Source organism: Lepidochelys kempii, chromosome 23 (genome assembly GCF_965140265.1).
Source record: "Lepidochelys kempii isolate rLepKem1 chromosome 23, rLepKem1.hap2, whole genome shotgun sequence".
Lineage (NCBI taxonomy): Eukaryota > Metazoa > Chordata > Testudines > Cheloniidae > Lepidochelys > Lepidochelys kempii.
This window is the reverse complement of record NC_133278.1, coordinates 9,431,161-9,447,500: the sequence shown is the minus strand read 5'-3', so window position 1 is coordinate 9,447,500 and position 16,340 is coordinate 9,431,161. Positions and strand designations below refer to the sequence as shown.

The 16,340-nt window shown below is 53.8% G+C and overlaps 2 protein-coding genes across 2 annotated transcripts; one reads left to right on the top strand and one right to left on the bottom strand.

Moving 5' to 3' along the window:
• Window positions 1–4,019: 4,019 nt before the first annotated feature.
• On the top strand, window positions 4,020–7,870 carry LOC140901845 (glutaminyl-peptide cyclotransferase-like protein). Its single transcript, XM_073321273.1, is given in 8 exon segments — window positions 4,020–4,071; window positions 5,479–5,594; window positions 5,784–5,875; window positions 5,877–5,922; window positions 6,120–6,219; window positions 6,586–6,630; window positions 6,633–6,818; window positions 7,617–7,870. Coding segments are annotated over 8 exon segments (891 nt in total).
• A 1,150-nt stretch (window positions 7,871–9,020) lies between these two features.
• LOC140901844 (peptidoglycan-recognition protein SB1-like) lies at window positions 9,021–11,927 on the bottom strand. The gene is made up of 4 exons (XM_073321272.1): window positions 11,868–11,927; window positions 11,152–11,399; window positions 10,330–10,448; window positions 9,021–9,996 (listed from the first exon to the last, which is right to left on the bottom strand). Exons 1-4 carry the CDS (start codon window positions 11,925–11,927, stop codon window positions 9,818–9,820), a joined length of 606 nt encoding a protein of 201 aa, XP_073177373.1. The 3' UTR covers window positions 9,021–9,817.
• Window positions 11,928–16,340: the final 4,413 nt, after the last annotated feature.

Sequence of the window (16,340 nt, the reverse complement as noted above, 5' to 3'; positions counted from 1 at the left end):
AAAAATTGAAGCTGATTTGAGAAACCCTAATGTGCTGAATTCACAGGCTATGCAACTGGTGGTGTGAACTGGACATTAGGAATACATTGTCCAGAAAACAGATACTAATTGGAACCCTACTGAACTGGGTCCCAAAACTCCTGTTGACTTCAATGGGCTTTGGATCAGACCCTGAGTAATTGATATGCCTTTTTCACCTTGTGCCCGGCCTCACAAAGTAAAATATACAAAACCTAAATTTCTTCCACATGATACTGGGCAGAGACGTATATATAAGGGGCTAACTCTGCTCTCACTGAAATCGATGGAAGCTTTTCTCTTGCATTCAAAGGAGTTAGGATCTAGTTGGTACTAGGACTAAAATATTTTAGCTCTATCTATTCATAGATTCATAGACATTAAAGGCCAGAAGGGACTTGATGATTTGACCTCCTGCATAACAGAAGTGATTTCTGTATCTCCAGCCCGCAACTTCTGTTGTGCTAGAACATGTCTTTTAGAAAGAGACATCGAGTCTTGCTTTAGAGACTTCAAGCCATGGAGAATCCACCACATATTAAATGAGTTCCCTGCCTGAGCACCTGTTCCCTTACCATGGAGTCTCTAAAATGAAATAAGCCCTAGAACATAAACGAGAGAGATGGGTCGGAGCTGCAATATTCAAAGGCAGATTTTGAACTTCCTCTTTCCCAGCGCCAAGAAAAGATGGAAGGGATTTTAACTCAGGGTTTTGACCAAGGTCATTAGATAGGGGAGAATTGCAAAATATGGGTCTGGATAATGTGTGCCCAGAACTTAGAGATGCAGCCACTTATAATTTAGCATCATTTCCTGCTGTGCATGTGCCCGGGGTGTTTTTCAAATGGCCACAACCCGGTTAGTTTACCCCCATCTGCTCTGAACTTCAAGCAAAGTCCATATGGACATTCCTGACGATGCACCTGACAAATTTCTCATTTAAGGATTAATCAATTTTTTGAAGAGGTTAAACCTGTTGCATAAAACTCAGAAAGGGCTGGTGGAATCTTGTTCAACCATTAAATAAAATAAAACAAAACAATTAGCGTTGAGCTGGACTTCAGGAATGGAGACTTCAGCACAAGAGATGGAAATTTTGAAACTTTTACTCTAGTTGCCACTGGCTGCTCCCACTGCGCCCCCACTGCCTGCCCCCTGTGTGCTAAGCAGCCCTCCCTTCATTCAGCGTGTTACCTGGTGCACTCAGGTACTGGCGGGCACTGGGGAGAGAAGTCTTCTCTTGGTTCCTGTCGTCCTTGTGCTGGTAGCGGCAGAAATACTCCCCTGGGCTCTCTGGAGACACTGGCCGGGCTGACTCAAATACGAATTTGTTTCTGTCCTCGGGCAGCATTAAAATTTCCTTGCTGTCCTTACAGAAGATGACGCGCGTCACTGAGGTGTCCATAGGGATGAAGCACAGCAGTATGATGGTGTCCCATTGGGGGGTAGGGCCCTTGTTCAGGATCAGTGTCGGGGCAGGGAGGTCACCTTCGTGGGGAGGAAACATTATTTGGTGAAACGGCTCCTCTCTCATGGAGCTGACATTTGAATTATGGCAGAGACTAGCCAGGCCCTTGTGTGTCACCCTGGACTGGGCTCACCTCAGCCTGGGACTTTCTGCCATGGGGAAGAAGGGTCTCACTCTCACGAGCCGGATTTGTAAATTCAAACCCAGATGCCCCATATAACTCAGGGGGAGCTGCCCCCTCCTGCTTTACAGCCCTGTCAGCTCCCTCCAGCTCTTCTGCTTTTATCCTAGACAAATCCTAGACAAATTGGAGGATTGGGCCAAAAGAAATCTGATGAGGTTCAATAAGGATAAGTGCAGGGTCCTGCACTTAGGATGGAAGAATCCAATGCACCGCTACAGACTAGGGACCGAATGGCTAGGCAGCAGTTCTGCGGAAAAGGACCTAGGGGTGACAGTGGATGAGAAGCTGGATATGAGTCAGCAGTGTGCCCTTGTTGCCAAGAAGGCCAATGGCATTTTGGGATGTATAAATAGGGGCATAGCAAGCAGATCGAGGGATAATAATAATAATATTATATCCCCCCTGCCTCTGCCAAATCAACAGCTATTGCTCCCCCTTAATTGGACAAGTCACCCATCATATTATCTCATGTCTAGCTAGGCACCCCTTGGATACAGGGATAAGGAAATGTTGTTAGCCTCATTAGATGTGTGATGCATTTGAACGCATTGCGCAGAGTGTTCAATCTGTTTATGTGAAATTGCAGTTATAGGTTCTTATGTAAGCAGGCTCTGAATGAGCTTTCCCAACACCTAGTGATGAGCTGGGGAGAAGACATCAGGAACTGACCATGTTTGAATAGACACACCCACTCTGCCTAGGTGAGCAACATGATGGGGCTGCTTTGCCCAAATGATCACTTTTGTCTGGTGTTGGGTTGCAAATCACTTTGTTATTGCGGAGGCAGAGGTAATAAAGTGTGGTTATCCTTTTGTGAATCAAAGGGAGCAGAACTGGCCTTGGTGTGCCATGAATGAGGGGGTCACTCTCAAGTTAACTGCATTCAATAAGCAGGAAGTAGGGGTGCCAAAGGCCAGCGGAGATGTGAGGGGGTATTTGTGCCCATCTGGCTTTATGTGCCATTTGACTCTGCACTGTTTAACGACAGAGCTTCTTAAGGCCCAGTTGAGAGTCTCTTGGTTTGGATCATTCGAGCTGACATCACTGATAGCCCAGTCTAAATATGAAGCCTTCGGTCCGTTGTGGGACAGTGTCTCTGGTGAACGAGGTTGCCTCGCTAACTGCTGGAATCACTGAGAATTGGAATTGCTGAGAGCTGAGTTAAGTGGTGGAACTTCAAAACACCCCAGAGGTTGCAGTGGAGAGGGCCGTGGCAGGGTGACTGATGGCAGAGCGCCGGAGAGTGGCAGAGGGAACACTGGGGGGTGGCTGGCGGTGCAGTCAATGATGGTGGAGTGGCCGGCTGTGGAGTGAACAAAGGCAGACAGCGATGCAGAGTGAACAGCGGCACAGCGAGGGCTGCTGAATCACTGCTCAGTGCTGCCCCCCTCCCCCCGGGGTGGGAGGTTAACTCACGCAAACACACCTCCAAACACTGGGTTTTCACTGACCAAGGACAACTGTGAGTGGGGTGCGGTGGAGGGAGAGAGGACTGGCGTGTTAAAGGGACATTTGTTTGTCAGACTGTCACACTGCAAGGTGAGAGACTGAGGAAACGGATGCTGCCAATGTACTCTGGGGTGGGTGTTTTATTCATGGTCAGATGTTTTCAAATCATGCTTGTGGTGTTTTCCCAAGTAATGCCAGGTTCCTTTCCCCTTGTATTAAAAGTTTTCTCTTCTATACATGTACTTAGTGCTTGTGAGAGGAGACGTACTGGCTCTTAGAGGTACCAAGTGGGGGGGTGTAATTTTTTTCAGATTACTGGGTGGGGACTCGAGCTGGTTCTGTGTTGTGTTGTCAAAAGGAACCCAGCCCTGGTTGCTGCTGACTCCCCCCGGCAGAAGGGTTACACCTAAGCAGTTGCTTATGTTGAAATAGCAGTTATATAGGGGTTACGGTTTTTCTCTATGCAGCGCAGAATGAGTCACTGTGCGCACATGTCTGGGTTTCTATTCCATGACTATGCTAGGCCCACAATACACAGTGTGACTAGAGGCCAGCAGCACTGTCTGTAATATTCCCTAAGAGATGTGGTCACCTTAAGATGAACCTAATTCACTCCGTCAGTGTGGTGGTGTGATCCCTCCTTCTAGGGTTTTGGAAAATTGTGATTCTTTTCCTCTGGTGTTTGGAGAAACACTTGATAGTGATCAACGGGGATTTTGGTTTTGCTCAGTGATTATTTGGTCTGCGAGAAGCTAGATTAAGGGCTGAGCCTTCGTTATTGTTGGACAGAATTGCTGTCCAGACACTGCAGAAACGGCAGCAGCAGCTGGAGCTCTGCACTACCCAGTGAAATCACTGAGGGTTTGTCTACAGACTCAGGCTTGTGCTTCGGCCCTAACAATGGCTGTGTGGACATTCCTCCTCAGGCTCCGAAACCTGGGCTCCAGTCCCAGTAGGAACAACTACATGGCTATTTTTAGTACCATAATGAGAGCCCCAGTCTGTAGACCTGGGCTTTGAGATTTGTGGCTGCTGGTATTTTTTGCAACGTAGCCATAACCTAAGAGCTGAGAACACTTGGGGCTGGAGCAGTGCAGAAACTTCAGAAGGTGACAGCAGTGTGCAGTGGCAGAGTGGGCAGTGACCGGAGTGGGCAGAGGCATCATTTGATTTTCCTGCATTCCTCCCCTAAGGCTGGAGCTGAATGCACCTAACGGCACCCCTAGACCCTAGGACTTCACTTACGGTGGACAGCAAACTAAGAGTGCGGTGTCATGGACAGAAAGGGGAGTGGTGTGTTAACGGGACATTTGTCCACTGGTCTTTCAGAAAGGGGGAAACTGAGACAAAGCCACTGCTCCACCTGGGGCCAGGGATTTACCTGTTGTTTGCATACGTTTGAGTCATTGTTGTCATGTTTTCTCAAGTTAATGCCATTCTTCCTTCTCCCCTTAATAAAATATTTCTTTTGTCGCACACAGGCTCAGTGCTTGCAAGACAGGAAGTATTGCTTCTTAGAAACACCCAGGGCTGGTGTTTAGTTTTCCCAGATTTCTGGGTGGGACCTCAAGCCAGTGTTGTGTTATAATTTTGAGAGGAACCCCTATATATTGAAGCCAGAGCTGGAACTGGAAGAAGGGTTACATATGTATTGCAGAGGAGTTTAATCTCCTCCTTTGTACAGAACAACCCTTATGCCCTGGCACCAACTCTTTCAGAGGATGGTCACAGCTCCTCCCAGGGCCATCATCCACCCTGGGGCTCACAGAGATGGTGGGTTTTGCGCAGATCTCTGTATGCAGAAAGACACAGGACTTCAAAGCGGGAGACACAAACCCTGCCCCTCAGTCTGTGATTCTGTCCCACAGAGGGGTATTCTGGTGCCTCCCCTTGTCTAATGTCCCCTTGGTAATAAATCCAGTGACAACACAGGTCTGTGGAGTTCTTGGAACTGGCGGTCTTGGGTTCTGATCTCTTCTCCCCCAGGGTAAAACGAAAGAAACCCGCTGAGTGCAATGGGGTGAGGGCCAGATTCTGATACATTACCCTGAATCTATCTATCTATCTATCTATCTATCTATCTATCTATCTATCTATCTATCTATCTATCTATCTAATGAACACAGATCTGATAAGGCAGCTGCTGGCTGGGAGCCTCCTCTGTACAGCCTCAGATCAGGGTAAGCCTGGGGAATTTAGGAAAGACCTCCCTGCTCTGCAGCTAGCCCCTCCATCCCAAATGTAAAGGTGCTCCTTTAATCTGAGATTCCACAGAGTCCCCATCCCAGCCCCAGTACCTGTCCATGTGGTCCCTGGGCTGGATGGAGCTGGTGATGTTTCAAGCCCGGTGGAGTGGCAGCTTGGGAAAGACAGGGCCGCACCTTCCTGGGGGCCACCGACTTGGCCGTGCCCTGTGCCATCCTGCTGGAACTGGCCACGGCCTTGGACGTGGAGCTGCTGAAGGCCAAGGAGCAGGTGAGAGCTTCCCAGGTTGGGGGTTCTACTCTTGTCTTGGGGAAAGGAATGGAGTCTAGTGTGCAAAACCGGGAGGGATGGGAGCCGGGACTCCTGGGGTCTATCCCTAGCTCTGCTGCTGTCCTGGGTGCAGTCCCCTCACCTGTCCAGCAGTGCCAGGTGTTGAGTGATCCCCGTGTCTCTCCCCAGGGCTCTGAGGTGACGCTGCAGCTGCTGTTCCTGGATGGCGAGGAGGCCTTCCGGGAGTGGAGTGAGAGGGATTCCCTGTACGGGGCTGTCCATGGCCAGGGCTCAGCACCAGCCGGGCACCAGCCAGCTCCAGGCTATGGTGAGAGCCGCCCGCCTGCCCCTCTGAGGAGTTCTGCATGGGGGATCTTTCAGGCTGGAGGGAGATGGTGAGGGTGCCTGTCCGGGGTAGGCGGGGGGCTCAATCTGTCTGCACTGGATCTTGTACCAATCCTTCCCTCAGATCCTCCTGGGGTGACTGGGCCCCTACAGATTTAACCCCTCATTGCCTCCTTGCAGAGCCTGTTTGTCTTGCTGGACCTGCTGGGGGCCCGCCACCCGACCATCCAGAACCACTTCCCCTTCACCGCCTCCTGGTTCGACCGGCTCGTCGGCATCGGTACCAAACCTTCCTTTCTTCCAGGGGTGGGAGGGGGCTTGCCCCCCCAGGCACCTGTAGCGGGACAGCTACCTCCTCCCCCGCCCGCCAGTCCTGATGGTCCTGCGTCTGTCTGACAATGAATAAAGGTGCCTGGGTTCTAGGCCCAGCTCTGGGAGGGGAGTGGGGTCTAGTGGTTAGAGCAGGGGGGCTGGGAACCAGGACTCCTGGGCTCTATCCCCAGCTGTGAGACAGAGCTGGGAGTTGGGGATTCAGTCCCCGGGGCTGTTGACCTGGCATCTTTCACCAATACTTTATTTCCCTCAAACACGACTTGTCAGGTTTGAAATCTCCCCTCCCTCCCTGGCAGCGTCTCCAAGTCCTCAGGGAGCTCTGTTGTGAGCGGCCAGGTGTAGCCCCCTGTGGGGCTCATTCTGCCGAGCCCCAGCCTGGCAGGTCCCAGGAACCAGTCCATTCCTCACTCTCTTCTCTGTGTCGCCCAGAGAAGTGTCTGCACCGGCTGGGCCTGCTGCAGTCCCACCCCTGGGAGCAGACGTACTTCCAGAGGGAGCCTGTCTATGGGCCTGTCGAAGAGGACCACGTCCCCTTCCTTCGCAAAGGTACCTGTCCTGCCCCATGCTACCGTTCATCCAGGTGCAGAGCAGTGTGGGATGGACAGCTGGGGAGGCCTCCCCGGTGGAGCCAGGGAGGAATGTGTGCAGACAAAGTGTGGTGAGACTCCCCCAGGCTCCCACACAAGCCTGGCCTCATGAGTGGAGCAAGGGACTGAGACCTGGGTTCAGGTCCTGGCTTTGCCACTGCCCTGCTGGGTGACTTGCTGCTGTCTTCCTCAGTTTCCCCATCTGTGAAGTGGGGGGAATCATTCTGACCCCCTTTGTAAAGTGCTTTGGGATCCCCTGAGGACAAGGGCTATGCAAGAGCTAGGTGTTATTTACAGGGGTAAAATGCTTTATAGATGATGTTTGCCTGCCTGGCACACTTCACCCCAGAGGTGGCTGCATTTTGAACTTAGGCTCTGGGATCCTTGGGGGTGAAAGACTTTATAAACATATCGTTGCTATCTAGCCACTTGGCCCTGACTCGCTTGATGTCTCTGGCCAATCTGGTTCCCATAATGCACCTGGGCCAGCTGCTCGTTGCTAGGTCAGGGGAGCACACGGCTCCTAGATGTAAGGTCAGGTCGTGCCTGAGGGCCTGGCTCCATCTACTGAGACAGTGTGCGCATTTAGAATGTCGCCCGTCGCCCGCTAGTGGCTGGGCCACATGGGGATAATAGTCTACTACTGCTGACAATAGTGGAATTACTCTTGTAGCTCCAGCAGTAGAGGCTGGGCTTGCAGTGATGCAGATCCTGGGTTGGATCCCTGCTGACTATCCATGTATCTGTCTGGCCACAGGAGTGCCGGTGCTGCACCTCATCGCCACCCCTTTCCCGTGGGTCTGGCACACGATGGAGGACACGGAGCAGAATCTGCACCCCCCGACTGTGGAGAACCTCTGCAAGATCCTGGCTGCCTTCCTGGCCAAGTACCTGTGGCTGTGGCTACCCAGAGCCTCCCCTGGCGAGGGAACCAACCCCTTTCTGGGCCTCACAGGATCCTTCGCCCCTCCTGGGCCGAGCTCCATGGGGCCAGCAGCCAAAACACCCTAGGGACCAGGCAAGGTGGCTTGGGGGGCCCGGGCTGTGGCAGCCGCGCAGGGTCTTGGGGAGGTGTTACAATGCTGGGAGGATGGGAAGGGAGATTGTGCTGAGTCTGTTCCGGGGCTGCAGCGGGGTTGTGGCCGGCCCAGGAGTGAAACCTCTTGCTTGAGCCCCTTCCTGGGCTTTACACGCCCCCCAGAGCTCCAGCCGCCAGGGCCTGGACTAGCCTTTTCCCAACAGGGAGCCTGGATCCCAGCTGGTCGCGTCCCCCAGGGTCCACGGCTCAGAAGCAGAAATAACTGGGCTGAACCTGGACTGTGCCAGGGGCAGGACACCGGGGGCTGCGGGGGGGCCAGACCTGCACTCTCTGCAGCACGGCCTCCAGCTGCGAGCCCACCAGGGGTTGCTCCTGTTTACGGGGCCCGTCCAGCCCTGGGGTGCTGGGCTCCCAGCCTCGCTTGGGGGCTGCTCCACAGCGACTCTCGAAACAAAGAGCTGCCCTGTCAGTGCTGCTGCCCCCTTCCCACATGCTGGGCAGCCCTGGGCACTGTGGGGCTGGGACACTGCTCCTGGCATGGCTGTTCCCTCCGCTCCGGCCCCTCCTGCCAGTCTCCAGCCGCAGCCCCAGCTCCCATCAGCAGGCGCAAACTCCAGCTCCCCTCCCCTTCCTTCAGCTCAGGGCTGCCGGGCCTGACTGTGTGTGACCCATGCGGAACCAGCACCCCCTTGGTTCCTCTCCACCTCCTCCCTCTGGATTGAGAGGCAGCACAGCCTAGTGGGCAGAGCACTTGACTGCACCCATGGGATCTGTTCCACACTCTGCCACTAACTGGCCCTGTGAGTTTGGGTAAAACCCTTTTCCCCTCCCTGTGCCTCAGTTTCCCCTCCCATCCTTTGTCTAATTAGACTGTGAGCTCTTTAGGGCAGGGACTGTCTGTCTCATGTTCTGTGTATATAGCACCTAGCCCAAGGAGGCCTCTTAGTGCTAATCTGACAGACCATAATCACACCCTCTCAGCTCGCCCAGCCCAGCCCAGCGGCAGGGTGGTTATGGTTTAACAGGAGATGAAATGATTCCCGGCGCTTCAACTTTGGATGTGCTAGAAGCTGGTTTATTGTCACTGCTCAGTAGCTCCCCAGCAAAGCAAGCACTAAGCCGCGGGGCGCTGAGGTAAAGGCAAATTGCACTTGAACTAAAAACCCCTTTGTGGGATTCTGCGACCCACCCGATGGGTCCTTCCCCGTCCAAACACTTTGCCCCTATCGGTAAAAGAGGCTCGTGGGAACGGACTGTCGGGGTGAAAGGGGCGAGGGCTGAAAGCTTTGAGAGGCAGACCCTGCGGGGGCCAGGCAGAGCCGAGTGTCAGGGCTCAGGGACACTTGGGTTCCCTTTGTGGGGGGTTAACTAGCGACCGGTTTCTGGGGGATTCCAGATGAAATCTTCGCTGCAGATCTCGGGGGGGCTGGGGGCAGAGGCGGATTTGACTCTGGAATTGATAATTGCTCAGACGTTTCACACGGGAATGGAGGCGAAGTTTCCTGAGCTGCCCAGGGATTGGCAGGGCCGTGGCCACAGAGCTCGGCTGAGGCTTGGCCCCACCCCCCTGGACACTGTAAGACCCTGGGCGTGGCTGTGTGTGGACCCGGGCTAAGCTGACATGCCCGTTGCAGGCGGGAGCGAGGGGCTAGGCCTGGCGTCTGCCGAAGGAAGTAGCCTGGGGGAGGCAGGTGGCTCCCAGGCGCCATTAGAAATCTGAGCCCCCGGGGGTGGGGGAGGCAGCTGAGCCCAGGGGAGACGGGAGCGTAACCCCAACTCTCAGAGCCCTGCTCTCCGGGCCTCAGGAGGGAGCAGGTGGGTGAGAAGTGAGAGGCCACCCCCTGCTGGGGGGCAGAGGTGTAGCTCAAGCAGGCAGAAGCCGCGGGCGGGGTCAGCGATGGCCCCGAGGCTGCAGGGACTCAGGCTTCAAACTCAGGCCACTGGCTTATGGCCTCATAGAGGGCGTCCCCGGGGCATTGGGTTGACTTCACGTTGCAATGCCCCTTCAGGGTGTAGCTTTCACTCAGGAAGCCCCCGGAGACAGCACATTGGATCAGGCTCTTGGCAGCGGTCAGGGTGGTGTTGTCAGGGGCTGTTTCTGCAGGACACCAGCAGCCCCCTGTTAATTTCACACACGCCCCTGGCCCCTCTCTGCTGCTCAGGGGATGTGAATGTGGCCTGAGTAAATAAACACCCTCTAGCCCCGTTCTTGATTGGCCATGTCAGTGTCTTTCTCCCCCACCATTGTGTTTGGTAATGCGGCTCCCCGCCTCCACACACACATTTGCTTCGCCACGCTCCCCCTCCCCCTCCCTTTCCTGACCCTGTGCCCCAGCCCAGTGCCCCACCGTGGTGGAACCAAGAGCAGCTGTGAACTTCCCAGTTCCCCTGGGGGCCTAGCAGGGAAAATGTACAGACGGGACCCACATACTGGAGAAGCTGCCCAGGAAGCTGATTCCCAGTGACTTATTGTTCCAGTTCTTGGCATGGGCCCCCATGGTGCTCCAGCCTCTGCCCTCGTAGACTCTGTCGTCTTCGCCGATCAGGAAGCTGCAGGCAGAGCGCAGTGTGAGACCCGCATGGGCACGTCGGCCGCACCCTCCCCTCCCCATCGCTCTCGGCAGCTCCCCCAGGGTCGTCGCTGGCCCGTCCCGGGTTTGAACCTGGGACCATCAGAGCTAGAAGCTCAATCCTCTGCCATGGAGCTAAAGACCCACTGAGGAAAAGGACTGGAATGGAGGGGCCCTAACCTGTATTGCACTGTTTGGCCATTAGGTGGCGCTGTGTGTAACACCCCTTATGGAAGGCACCAAGGGCCCCACCTGGACAGAGCTGGGGGTCGAGTGAGGGCTGTAGTGGGCCGAGATGTGGGGCAGGAGAACAGCGCTGGGAGCCGCTGCCCTGCTGGAAATTCCCAGCTGGGTTTCCATCTCCTGACATCACCATCTCAAAGCATTTCACGGAGCAAAATCTCTGGCCAGGTTTTCGTTGCGGGACGTCAGGATGGCTGCAGGGAAACGTGTCAATAACGCCGGCATGGGGCGGTGTCACAGAGGCCTTTGCTGGCCCCCACCCCACCCCATTGCCACGGCTCCAGCCCCACACACAAATGCTGTAGGAGTGTAACTGTCCCAGGCTAGTTAACACATTACAGCCCCGGTGGGGGGACAATCCTCGGTGCTTACGGTGACAGCACTGCCGAGAACACATGTTAAACCAATCAGCGAACCCACCCGCCTGCTAATGGGCTTACCAGGGATCCCTCCCCTGACTCCAGCCAGGGCTCCGGCCGGGGTGCAGCCCGTCAAACCCACCCACGGGCTTTCCAGTGCTTGCAAGCTCAGCACAGCTTCTGCTGCGAACACGACCCCTGGGAATCTGTGAGTGCCACGGGCCGGTCCCTCGATCTGGGAACAGGTCATTCGCAGCCAGTGTCTCGCTCCCCAGGGCGTCGCTTCGAAAGGCTGGGGGCAGAGGTGGGAATTTGCATCCCCGCCTTGGCTGGTCGGTCGTTTAACAAGTGTCCTGTGATGGTCCTGACCCTTCCCAGGGTTTGCTGGAGTCATGTCTCCCCCAGAAGAATCACGTCCCATCCCCCCAGACTCCAGACCCATTTGCATTTGTAATACAATGAACTCTGGAAATACCCACACTTCGTCCAACCTGCTTTGTGCAGGGTCTGGGAGGGAACTGCTGTCTCTGGCCCATTTCCCCCTACAGAAATGGGTGGAACCAAGCGCTGTCCGGCATCCTTGGGGAACCCATTGACTTAGTGCCTGGACAGGTTTCTCTTCTGTCTGGCATTTCTGCCATGGCCTGTCACAATGTCAGGTTTTGACGTTGCATTTAAGAAGCATTCTGCCATCACGCCAGCACCCGGCCTCCACAAACCCGCCCAGTCGGCTGGCAGCCTCCTGCCCCAGTTCTCTTTAGAGCCCCTGGGCCGATCTCTCCCACGCCCCTCCTTACTCGGGGTGCCCCCAAACCTTTTCCTTCCAGCACGCAGTTCATTTTCTTAACTTCCAACATGGCTCGGCTGCATCATTAACGATGAGGCTTGTCCTGCTCCATCACATCCTCCGGGTCCTCCTTGCACTCAGCCGGCTTCCCTGGTGCTCCCAGTGTCTCCGCAGCCAATTGCTCCTGTGCTGGCCGATGAGCACTTCCACCATCCTCCGCCCGTTTCTGACAACCCCACGTCTGCACCGTCTCCTCAGCTCCTTCCCCTCGCCCGCCTTCCCCTTTCTTTGCGGCGCTCGCCAGCCGCCCGTTGACTTCCCCATTTTGCGGCTTCCCTTTCTGAGCATTTTCTGTCACTTCCTTAAGCTTCTGATTAAAAGCCTCGTGCGCCTGATGCTGAGCTGCCGCCCCGGGTCATGCTTTCCCCTCCACTCTCTGGTCAGCCTCAGAGACAAGCAGCGCACACGTGTGATCCCACAGGCCGGCCGGCCGCTGTGCGGCCCCAGATCCTCCATGCATAACAGCACATTTCTTTACAAACAATCCAAGCTCTCCTTTACTATTTCGGCCATTCTTTGCCCGCATTTTACTCTTGATGGAGTTAACGTTTCGCTGGATCTAGTCTTACATCTCTTCTTCAAACTTTTCCCCTCCCCTGTAGGCCCCTAGACCGTCCCAGCCAGAGTCTCCACACACCGCTAGGTCTTTACTCCCGACACAGAGGTTGTTACCCTGCCCGGTCCGGTTCCAGCCGGTAAACTTGGGTTGGAGGATCCCCCAGGGAAGCAGATTTTTTACCAATTCAGCTTCGATCTTACTTCCTACTTAAAGAGACCTCAAGGACCCAAGCCCCAGCCAGTATTTATTAGTTATTAGTACAGCGCTCAAACAGAAAGGCAGATCCATTACCAAGTCTGCTGAACCAAATTTTGCAGCCATTGACGTAAACGACAGACTGATCCCCGTGATGTCTTTTGCCACAGCTTGCATACAGCCTTGCATTGGGAAAGAGGAAGAGATAAGCTGGAACTAAGTTACCTATAAGTAGTCCAAGCTGTATGCAAGCCGCGGCAAAAGACATCACGGGGATCAGTCTGTCGCCTGCAAAATTTGTGTCTGGTAAATACCATAGACTTCCCAGCACACAATCACACATCTGCTGCTTAAGCATAAACTTTTACCATCACTATGTTATTTATACATTTCCATTTGTTTGTGGTTAGTACATTTCTCGCACAGTTGCGTGGCAACGCAAATAACAGGGCGCTAGGCTACAAACTTTAGCAAACTGGCATTTTTCACTGCCTGTGAGAGTTTAGCAGCATTCCCAAAGCATCTCGGGAGTTTGGGTCACCAGTTGGTCTGAGGTCTGCTAGTAATTTGGCCTCTACCAGTCAATAAACCTTTGTACTGGTATAACGACATCCCCATGGATGGGGTTGGGGGGTGTTGTAATGTTTTAACTAGACCGGTCCAGTTAAAGTCCTCAGGCTTTTGCATACAGACATGGCCGGCCTGTGGAGTGACCTTGGTTAAGTCACGTCCCCCTTGTGTGCCTCAGTTTCCTCATCTATAAAGTGGGGATAGTGATGCCAACTTCCTTTGTGAAGGGCATTGAGATCTGCTGGAGAAAGGGGCTAGCTCAGGGCCAGGTGTTATAACTGGGGAGCAAGAGGGTCTGTCGCTGCCCCAGGCAGGTCGTGGGAGCTTTGTGGAGCGGAGAGATGGTGGCAGACATGGGTAGCAGAGGGCGCTGTGCTGGACTCCAGTGGGGCGGGTTGGTGGCAGAAGGGGAGGTCTCTCCAGAGTCCAGCAACGCACCCAACAGCCACGTGCCCTGATGCCTGACCCCACTGTCATCGCCCCCAGCACGGCCCCCAGCACCTCTCTCATGTGTGTCGGGGGGAGGGGATTTCTGCTTGGGCTGCCCCCACGCGCTGGTGCTTAAACTCCAAAAGGAAGCTTACAAGCAGTGCAAATTTGGACAGATGACTTGGGAGGAGTATAAAAATATTGCTTGGGTATGCAGGGGTGTAATCAGGAAGGCCAAGGCACAACTGGAGTTGCAGCTAGCAAGGGATGTGAAGGGGAACAAGAAGGGTTTCTACGGGTATGTTAGCAACAAGAAGAAGGTCAGGGAATGTGTGGGCCCCTTACTGAAAGTGGGAGGCAGCCTAGTGACACATGATGTGCAAGAAGGTGAAGTACTCAATGCTTTATTTGCCTCAGTCTTCACAGACAAGGTCAGCTCCCAGACTGCTGCACTGGACAACACAGTATGGGGAGGAGGTGAGCAGTGCTCAGTGGTGAAAGAACAGGTTAAGGACTATTTAGAAAAGCGGGACGTGCACAAGCCCATGGGTCCAGATCTAATGCATCCAAGGGTGCTGAGGGACTTGGCTGATGTGATTGCAGAGCCATTGGCCATTATCTTTGAAAACTCGTGGTGATCGGGGGAGGTCCCGGACGATTGGAAAAAGACAAATATAGTGCCCATCTTTAAAAAAGGGGAAAAGGAGAACCCGGGGAATGACAGACTGGTCAGCCTCACTTCAGTCCCCAGCAAATTCATGGAGCAGGTCCACAAGGGATCCATTTTGAACCACTTGGAGAAGAGGAAGGTGATAAGGAACAGCCAACATGGAATCACCAAGGGCAAGTCATGCCTTCTGTGATGAGATAACTAGCTCTGTGGATATGGGGAAAGTGGTGGTTGTGATACGGCAAAGCTTTTGATACGGTCTCCCAAAGTATTACTGCCGGCAAGTTAAAAAAGTATGGATTGGATGAATGGACTATAAGGTGGATAGAAGCTGGCTAGATTGTCGGGCTCAATGGGTAGTGATCAACAGCTTGATGTCTAGTTGGAAGCCGGTATCAAGCGGAGTGCCCCAGGGGTCGGTCCTGGGGCCGGTTTTGTTCAACATCTTTATCAATGACCTGGATAATGGGATTCATTGCACCTTCAGCAAATTCACAGATGACACTAAGCTGGGGGAAGAGGTAGATACACTGGAGGGTAGGGATAGGGTCCAGAGTGACCTAGACAAATTGGAGGATTGGGCCAAAAGAAATCTGATGAGGTTCAACAAGGACAAGTGCAGAGTCCTGTACTTAGGACGGAAGAATCCCAGGCACTGCTACAGGCTGGGGACCGATTGGCTAACTGGCAGTTCTGCATAAAAGGTCCTGGGGATTACAGTGGACGAGAAGCTGGATATGAGTATCAGAGTGCCCTTGTTGCCAAGAAGGCCAAAGGCATATTGGGCTGCATTAGCAGGAGTGTTGCCAGCAGATCGAGGGAAGAGATTATTCCCCTCTATTCGGCACTGGTGAGGCCACATCTGGAGTATTGTGTCCAGTTTTGATCCCCCCACTACAGAAGGGATGTGGACAAATTGGAGAGAGTCCAGCAGAGGGCAATGAAAATGATTGAAAATGAAAAGGGGCATATGACGCACGAGGAGAGGCTGAGGGAACTGGGGTTATTTAGTCTGCAGAAGAGAAAAATGAGGGGGGGGTTTGATAGCAGCCTTCAACTACCTGAAGGGGGGCTCCAAAGAGGATGGAGCTCGGCTGTTCTCAGTGGTGGCAGATGACAGAACAAGGAGCAATGGTCTCAAGTTGCAGTGCGGGAGATCTAGGTTGGATATTAGGAAACACTATTTCACTAGGAAGTTGGTGAAGCACTGGAATGGGTTAACTAGGGAGGTGGTGGAATCTCCATCCTTAGAAGTTTTTAAGGCCTGGCTTGACAATGCCCTGGTTGGGATGATTTAGTTCGCGTTGGTCGTGCTTTTAGCAGGGGGTTGGACTAGATGACCTCCTGAGGTCTCTTCCAACCCTGATATTCTGTGATTCTATGAAATGCAAGTGGTGCAAAATAATAGCGAGATGGCTCCCTGGTGATGCAAATCCAAGGCAGCATCCACACTGGGGCGGTCAATTTCAGCCAGGGCTGGTGGGTTTTGTGATATGGTGACGTATCCAGGTAGGGGTTTCCAATCCCTTTTCCAGGGCTGGGATAGAACCCAGGAGTCCTGGCTCCCAGCCCCCCGTTCTAACCACTAGACCCCACTGTCATGGGGCCCCCTGGCGATGCTCTGGAACTGCTCCAGACGAAGCTAGTAAAGACTCTGGGGAAGTCTCCTTTCTGTGAGCAGCCGGTCTTCAGGACACACAGCTCACACAACTTCCACCTTCCTGGGTCTGACCTCGGAGCATTCAGCATCCTCTGCCCCTTAAGAACTTAAGATACTTAAGAACTGCCTAGGGAAAACTGAGGCACCCCCACAATATTCAGAGGAAACATTAAGAACAGTCCCGCTTCATCACACCCACTCCCCTCCCAGGGCTGGTGACAGAACCCAACGGTCCCAAGCTGCCAGGTGCTTTGGCCATGGGGTGTAAAACGGTCCCGTCTTTGCTTCCTCTCCCACCGCTGCAACGGTGCAGAAGCTGCTTTAATAGCAGCCTCCCCCT

What these genes read in the sequence shown, in the direction of transcription:
- LOC140901844 (XM_073321272.1), bottom strand. Translation starts at nt 11,927, where the DNA reads ATGTTGGAAGTTAAGAAAATGAACTGCGTGCTGGAAGGAAAAGGTTTG. An exon ending in AAGGTTTGGGGGCACCCCGA is followed by an intron (nt 11,400 to 11,867) that starts GTAAGGAGGGGC and finishes ACGACCGACCAG; the next exon opens with CCAAGGCGGGGATGCAAATT. An exon ending in CTTCCTGGGCAGCTTCTCCA is followed by an intron (nt 9,997 to 10,329) that starts GTATGTGGGTCC and finishes GGTGTCCTGCAG; the next exon opens with AAACAGCCCCTGACAACACC.